We start from the raw sequence: 8,622 nt of genomic DNA, 5'->3' as shown, positions 1-8,622 counted from the left end.
TCACACTCATTTGTGATAATGCAGTCGAGTCACAGAAGCATAAAGGCAATCAGAGGAGTTATTCCCCAATGGGAGTTACACAGCCTCACACACTCAATGAACTCGTACACACTCAAATGATCAGAAGAAGGACATGTCCTCCAGGCTGTCCTTCACAGCTTGCAAAGCCTACACTCAATGTCAGCAGCTGAGGCCTCAACAAGGAAAGAAATCATGAGGTGTCTGTAAATTTGTACTTGAACTGTAATTTAGGCATTTTTGGTCTATGCGCAAATTATAGCTCTTACAGTTGTTATATATAAATTATGTTAAAGGTAATAATTAGAATTAATTCAATAATAATTCAAAGGCTTTTCCAACTTTGAAACTATTATTTTTACCTAATGCAGTGTTCATATACTGCTAAATACCATAACCATAATGTTAACCATACAAAAAACTGAACAGCCATGAACATTCTAAACCCTTTGTTGCTGCTCAAGATTTATTGCCATGGCAACATCAGGTGGAATGTTTATTTTCAGAACTCTGAAGATTCCATTCCAAATTGTGCAAAGTAGAATCTTGAGTGAATTCCAAGAGTCAACTCAGTCTATTGAGACACTTCAAAGCGAACAGGTGGGAAAAATGAAGCTCGGCGAACTTTTCAGCTGCTGTTTACCACTCCGGAGGAAGAAGCACAGGAATGAAAGGGTGGACACCAGCAAGAAGAAGCTGAGAAAGGAAACTAAGCGCCTCAAGAAGAAAATGGCGGACAGGAGGAGAAAAGAGGCCCTTGAGTTGGACATCTCCAAAGTGCAGAGTGTGGAGACTATAGAGTCTCTGGATGATGTGAAGGATGGATCTGCAGAGAGAATCGAAGGTGAAAATGCAATGATGGCTATCCACCGTGTTGAGATGGCTAACAGTAGCCCTGTGTCTCACCTAAGAGCTGAGAAAGAGATCATAAGTGTGCCTGATCCAGAGTTCAGCAAAGAGGACTGCAGTAAGTATCACATTTTCAGATGGTTGAATAGCCTAAAAGAGTCAAATTTCATTGTTTATGGTGTTAGACTCACCATTTCATCCCTCTCCAAAGACCCAAAAGAGTCATCTGTTCACCACGGGACACCTCAGCTGGACGAGAGGGAAGGTAGAACATTGACGCTGCATGATGGAGATGGAACAAGGCCTGTGCCTCGTGTTGAACTGGACTGGGGCACGGCTAAAACCCCTGGGGAGAGAGACGTTTTTGAAGAACAGCGGAGGAAAACCCTGCGCGGATTTTTCGAGCGGAGGGGCCTCACTAGCCTGAATGCAGCCACGCAGCCCAGACTGAGCACTGAGGATGAGAAGCCCAGACTGAGCACTGAGGATGAGAAGCCCAGACTGAGCACTGAGGATGAGAAGCCCATTCCACACCTTCAACGCCTTAAGACAAAAGAAATGATGGAAGAAAAGAGGAGGGCATTTTTCATTGATTCTTAAAGAGGAGGGGCCTCACTACAACCACCCAGGCCACAGAAAAAGTTTAATAAATCATTAAACGGATAGATAGCCAACATAACATTGTATTAACATTTGTATTGTCAATAAATGTATTGTATTTCATTTAAATTATATGCCATTGTGCTGTTCCTCTATTATCTCATGTTACATTTAAATTGGGGGACTATCAAGTAATCATATACAGTGCCCTCCACAAGTATAAGTTGAAGTAGTGTCAACGTACCACTTATTTTAAAGTAGGTCCAGGTCATGGATTTTTTTTGTCAGAGAAGATCAGGGAAAAGTCATGGAATTTTATATTTGACTTGACTCTGAATCTCACAATGAAACCAATGACGAAAAATTCAACCTTGAAGGGAAGCAGATTTATTCTGCCACTTACATCAAGGAATACATATTTTTAACAAAAACATGTGCCACAATTATTGGCATCTGTAATACTTTGTAAAGCTGCAGCTCATAGTCTTACAACATCTAATAAAGTTAGATAATACAAGGGATTTGAGACTATTGCTCTTTACAGAATCTCTCCAGAACATTCAGATTATCCTATACTGTACATTCTCAAGTTTAGTGGCTGGACAGAGACAGCCAGAATTTGAAATGAGTCCATGGAGTTCATGATGTCATGCACCTCACTGAGGCCGAGCCCAGAGCTCAGAGCCACTGGAGAGCAAACAACCCCAAAGCCAAACAGATATTACTGGACATGGGTCAGCTTAAAGTTCTCTTCAGTATAGTCACCCTTCTATATCCGCCAAACTGAACTTGAGTTACTGTAATATACATTTTTTTAATCTGACCATCGAACATGATGACAGTCAAAGTCCCAGTAGCATTCAGTAACTCCAGCCACTTGTATTTGTATCAAATGACAAGAAAGGCTTTTTTCTACCATGCTTAGTTAATACATTTGCATGGAGGCTGCATCTGATGTTTTTTGGGGGTTGAGTTGGTGACCAAGATGCAACCTTTTTCTGAAGCTCTCCATCAGTAATCCTTATGTAGGCCTGATATTTATTTGTGCCTATACCATATCACGTTTACTCCTTATTTGAGTTGTGTGTTCCCTTGTCTTTCTCGTGTTCAAGAGTGACTAGGGCATTTGACCTCTGTATAACCATATATTTATACCTCAGTAAATCAGGAAGTCAGGTTTTACTGCTTGAGAGATCATAGACACTGATCAATTCAAAGAAGTTAAAGCACAGAGTGTTCCAGAAGGGCTGAAACTAGATCAGACCGGTATTGTAGTAGATTCATAAAATGTACATAATAACAAAGATTATAATGAATCTTAATTCCACTTTATCTATTTCATTGTAAAAGTGGACTGTGTGCTGAATTATTCTTGTATTTATGTAACTGCGTGTTGTATGATAATCCTCAGGACAATACTGCATGGTTTGAAAAGATGATTTACCTAACTTTGTTTTGATTAATTTGCCAGCTGACAATAATTAGGTTTTGCAGCCACACTGCAACAGATGGGTCTCTTTTTTCGTAACTGCTGTCGGTCTCCGAATATAAATAAATAAATGAATAATCTTCTTTTAACATTTCCTCAGATGAGGAGTAGCTGACTGACTCTGCAGATTTGAAAGACAAGCCTTTGTATTAGCAGCCAGCACCTCCCTCCCCTCCACTCCCCTCACCTCTCCTTCCCCCACTCCCCTCACCTCTCCTTCCTCCACTCCCCTCACCTCTCCTTCCCCCACTCTCCTCACCTCGGGCCACAAGCCTGTGCTCCTCTCCAGCCTGTAAACATACCCACTGATCTCAACTAAAAGATTCTCTCTCTGCCGCAGCTTGGAAACCTGATTAATTGACTTGTCAGCAGAGTATTTTTATCCCGCTCCCCGGTCGGCTATGGATCTGCAGTCCTTCCCCGTGTCCTCTGTGTCCCGCGGTGCGCTGGCGGCCTGTGGGGAACAGTTTCCGAGGGCTGCGGCCGAGCATGAGGGGCCCCTCGGCGGCAGGAACAGCGCAGTGGCCTTCCTTCCTCCCCTTCCCGGGCCTGGCTGCAGCCGGAGGCGCTCGTCCGGTGACACATGCGAGAATGTGCAGAATGATGCGCGGGCCAGGCGGGGCGTCCTTCCGTCTGTCCGGGGTGACATTGTGAAGGAGGGCAAATGGGAGCTGCTGTGTTGAGGAGCCGGGGTGCAGATGAGAGGCCTTGTGGGGGTTTTCTCTCTCTTGTTCTCCAAAGCTACAGATGGGGAAAGGGAAGTGAGGTGTAAGTCAGGGAGCGCTTAGATCTGCTGAGCGCAGGAGTACGCCATGTTACACAACGCACAATACAAAATACATAACACATAATACATAATTAAAAGTAAGCAGAGGTTAAAGAATGAAACCAACAGAGAAAGAGAGAGAGGATAGCATGTTTTGACATCACTGAGAATGATTGGAGTGTTGTCGCTGCGAGTGCTTTGTAGATATATCTAAGAGGAGGTGTTTTTGAAATGTATTTCTATTTGAAAACAGCGTGGAGACATGGCGCATTACAAAGAATGGAGGCTGAGTGGATCATGCACCACCCCAAGCACTTAAAATTCTCCAGGAGAGCAGGAGACATAATTAGGCTTGTGAAAAGTCTTTGCCACAGAGGAGGAAAAAGAAGCCAGTTTTAGTTACTCTGATTGCGATGGAAGTCTTGATACGTAATTGGTGTTCCAGGGAAATATAAATCCTTTAAAAACACATTTCAAGACGCAATTATAGCTCTCCGTTTCAGCGTAGCACACAAGCGCTTGGGACTCATTTTCAATTCGGAGAGAACGTGTCACGCCACAGACTAGGAGAAGTCACAGAGATATCACCCGTAATTTGATGAGCTGAGCACAGATCAGAGTGACTTGCCTTGATGACTAACACCACCACTCTCCCAGGAGTCAGGAAAACCATCGTGTCTCTGCTGAGAGCTATCTGGGAATATGCTGGTGGGCCTGTGATTATCATATTTTCTGAATTGCACTTTTTTCCCCACCATCTAAATCTTATGATTTATGATGGTTTAAAATGCAACAACATGTAAGATATGATACATTCCTTCATGTTCATGGTTTTTAGCTGATAATGTCAATGACTGTGTAATAACTTTTGTTTATTTAGATAGACTGGAAGACTGATATGGCGTGCACATTTAGACAACAAATAAGGCATGAAACTCATGACATGACAATGAATTTGTTTCATAGTGGCCTCTTTTCCTCTGTTTTAGCCGTTATATAATACCGACGGTTTGCTGCGTGCAGAGGGCTAAAGATATGATCTGAGAGGCTCTCTGTCTCTCCAGGCTCTGGTAATAAGTATCATCTATCTATCACTATCTCCCTGTCACCCCCAGCCCTGCGCAGCCTCCACCGAAGCCCAGCCGCTCCACAGGTACTCCACCCCCACAACCGCCCCCCCTTCCTGCTGCTGACCGAGCCCCGTCTCTTTGGATCACCAGTACGGGCTCGGTCAACGTGGAGCTCACCAGTGCGCGCTCCCCCACTACAAGTCCAAATCAATCTGTTCAGTGAGCTGACAGGGCGCTCCGTGGCGCGTGTGGGCGGCGGGCGCTGGGATGTTGGGGGGGGGGGTGGGGTGCGTGGTCTGGCCTGTTTAGGCTGGTCTGTGGCCCATGGTGCACTGCTGCATGTGGGGGTGCGTGGTCTGGCCTGTTTACGCTGATCTGTGGCCCATGGTGCACTGCTGTGGCGTGCCAGGAGCTCACGCTGTGTGTCTCACGCCGATGACCAGTGTACGATGGAGCGGGGCTGAAACACGCCACTCTCACACATCAGCAAAGTCACGAGTGCAAAAGCCACAGCTTCCTCTGGCCACAACATAGAGCAAAATAACTAATCTACAGCAAACGAGGTCCAATATTAAAACAGTTGAATCAAGCCTAAGGAGCTCCTCTGAGAATCCTATGAACACAGATAATTGGCTATTGACTTTCTAGTATTTTCAGACCTCACAGATCTCACTACTATTTATAGAAACCATAATGGTGTAGACACTGAAAACTGTGAATGAACTACTTTACAAAAGGCACTACATCTCTGTCCTGTATTAGCGGAGCGCTTTGGGTTGCACTCTGTGCATGTTAAATACGCTATACAAATAAAACTGACTTCACTTGACTATTTATACAAAAATGTGTTATTTTTGGAGTGAGTTTCCACATGTAAAATGACCTGATATGAGAAGAAACCGGACCAACGGCGCACGGAGAGGTCTATAAAACTGTGAGGAAGCTCTGGACACTCTGCCTGAATACTGATGGCAGTGGTGGAAGTGTGCAGCGGGTGATGTGTGTCTATCTGTCCGCTGTATGTTAGTAATGGCTTAGCGCTGGTCAGTGTCTCCTCTCTCTCTGAGCTGCATGACACGGCCATCATCTGATATGGCAGTCTAGAGTCCAGCACAGGCCCCGTTGCCCGCTGTGCTGATGGGGATATATGGGGGAGGCGGCAGATTTTCTCAGCCCCCTGTGCGCACTGCTGCAACAACTCCCCTGTGAGGCGGACACACTCCAGCCTGTCAGGAGCACATCACCGGAGGCGCGACGCCGACAGGGCCAATTCCTCACCCAGCACGCCGCCGCCGTAATGGGACACTGGAGCAGCAGAGCCGGTGGCTGGAGGCAACCTGTGGCACCATAGGCGCCTCACCTGCCCTTGTGCTAGGGCACAGCGCTGAAGGTGACGGCAACGGCAACCCGCCGCATGAGTAATGGTCAGGCCTGCATGTGTGTGTGTGTGCGTGTGTGTGTGTGTGTGTGTCTGTGTGCGTATGTGTGCGTGTGCGTGTGTGTGTCTGTGTGTGTGTGTGTGTGTGTGTGTGTGTGTGTGAGAGAGACCTTCCCCCTGGAAAGCACCGGTAGGACTCTCTCCAGTGCTCTGATTTCCACTCAGCTTGTAGCACATCACTGCACACCACTGTGTAGTTTGTAGATCTCTGCTCAGGTTGACCCCACCCCAGACACTCATTGTTCACCAGGGGGGAAACAGCAGCCAATCAGCAACCCCCCCACCATTTCCCCCATCAACACCAACACGCCCCGTTCTAAACAGGATTAAGCAGCTGACAGGATTGGAGGTTCCACAGCTGTCTCAGCCGATGCGGAGTGTGAGAGGCTACAGCTGTGCTCGCCAAAGCGTGCCTCCTTAATTAAAATGCCTCTCTCTCGCCTCTGTTCTCTTGTCCTGGCTGCTGCAGATGATCAGCTCGTCTGGCTTCGCCTCGCAAACCATTGTCAGTTAATCACTCCCATAACAATGCTGATCACAGCCAACTCTTTATGCGTTAATTGTTCAGTCAGATGATCACCTTGTGTGTGGATCCAAAGGCACTCTGATTTCTTCGGTTGTAAAGCACGTAGGGAGAAAAAAAAAAGTTTGGTGTGCGGCTGCACAAGGTCACACCCAAACTGATTGCGCAGCGTTTTTTTCACCTGATTTCTTGTGATTCGTGATGCATGCCTCTGCAAAGAGTGGACAAGTGTGCACTGCTGAGGAATCCAACACAGAGTGGACAAGTGTGCACTGCTGAGGAACCCAACACAGTAGACAAGTGTGCACTGAGGAACCCAACACAACAGAGTGGACAAGTGTACACTGCTGAGGAACCCAACACAGTGGACAAGTGTGCACTGCTGAGGAACCCAACACAGAGTGGACAAGTGTGCACTGCCGAGGAACCCAACACAGTGGACAAGTGTGCACTGCTGAGGAACCCAACCCACCCACCACCCCAGTCCCATGCGCCATAAATAATGCATTTCACTTTCCCTCCCTATTAATCCTTTCAGATGCTCAGATTTACACCACTCTACCTCAGCACCAGCGCTCTGTCTCAAATACAACACATCAAAACACAAGGGAGATCCGCAGATCCTCCATGTTTGATTTCTATGCAAATCTACTTTTCATCCTGGTGTTGTTGTCACCGGTGTTGTTGTCACTGCCTTTGCCCAGTGGAACAGTGGTAGCATAATAACTAAGGAAGTGGGATAGTATGCAGTAGCCAGAAAAGTTGTGGGCTCAATTCTCGGCTGCCACGGCTGTGCCCCCGTGGAAGGCACTTAACCCCGCGTTGCTCTGGAGAGACTGGCTCTTGCCATAATTGACATATGCAAATTGCTTTGGATAAAAGCATCAGCCAAATTAATCAGTGAAAGTGCTGCTACTTTGCTGAACTCTGGTCCTACCTGTTGCTGTTTGCACACAACCAGAACAACCAAAAAACGGCCATGACACTTTCCTGATGCAATGCAAAAGTGTACAGTATATCTTAGAGCTGTTTTCAGACTGTCTCTGGTGATTTGACACCGCTGTTTGCTGTACATGAGAGAGAGAAAGAGAGAGAATGAGAAAGAGAGTGAGAGAGAGAGAGAGAGAGAGTACAATTCATCCCAGAATTTTCCTGTGATGTCGCTCTATGCAGAAGGTGGTAGCAGCTGGTGCATTATTGATTGCTGCCTGTGGTTATGCTTGTCTAGCATATTTCACCCAAACCACGCTGTGGCATGAGAGAGGGAGGAGAGGGGTGGTGTGTGTGTGTGTGTGGGGGGGGGGGGTCTCTGATGAGGGAGCGTTGATGTGTTAGGAGGACAAAGTGCTGAGAATGAATTAAGATGGCAAGCATTGTGCAGCTTTGACTGAGGGCTTGAGATTGGAGCAGTCATTTGGAGGCACGACAAAGCACAATGGAAGTGATGATTATGTGTGATTTACAAGCATGGCTGTGTAAATTAAGACTATGATAAGAGTCATCTGTTTCCAGTCAAAATGCAATATTTCATCTCTTTGCTTTACTCGTGTCATTAAATACACAAAAAAAAACAGTGTGTACCGGGGACAAAGATGTTTTTAAGTGGATCTAAAATGAAGATATTACGAATTCCATCGACAATGCCAGATGCTGCAGCTAAGGACTAGGATGTAGAATGCAGAGGTGCCAGAGCCAGGGTCAGAGTAATTAACACTCTGCTAATGCAGCAGCTCATTTCAAATTGAAGTGCTGAATTGAAAAATGTCTATTTGCTAGTTAGAGGCTTCTGAACTGTTCAACCCATCCTTATCTGACTCTACCAGTGAATTGCTATTGAGTTGAAATGGAATTGGCCCATTCCTGGACAGT

General features: G+C 46.1%; 1 protein-coding gene across 1 annotated transcript; it reads left to right on the top strand.

Annotated features, from left to right (window-relative positions):
• Positions 1-566: 566 nt before the first annotated feature.
• Positions 567-1,599, top strand: LOC121720902. The gene is made up of 2 exons (XM_042107375.1): positions 567-985; positions 1,079-1,599. Exons 1-2 carry the CDS (start codon positions 628-630, stop codon positions 1,465-1,467), a joined length of 747 nt encoding a protein of 248 aa, XP_041963309.1. The 5' UTR covers positions 567-627; the 3' UTR covers positions 1,468-1,599.
• Positions 1,600-8,622: the final 7,023 nt, after the last annotated feature.

The sequence above is a fragment of the Alosa sapidissima genome, chromosome 10 (assembly GCF_018492685.1).
Source record: "Alosa sapidissima isolate fAloSap1 chromosome 10, fAloSap1.pri, whole genome shotgun sequence".
Classification (NCBI taxonomy): Eukaryota; Metazoa; Chordata; class Actinopteri; order Clupeiformes; family Clupeidae; genus Alosa; species Alosa sapidissima.
The sequence above is the reverse complement of the archived record's forward strand: the minus strand, read 5'-3'. Positions and strand labels throughout refer to the sequence as shown.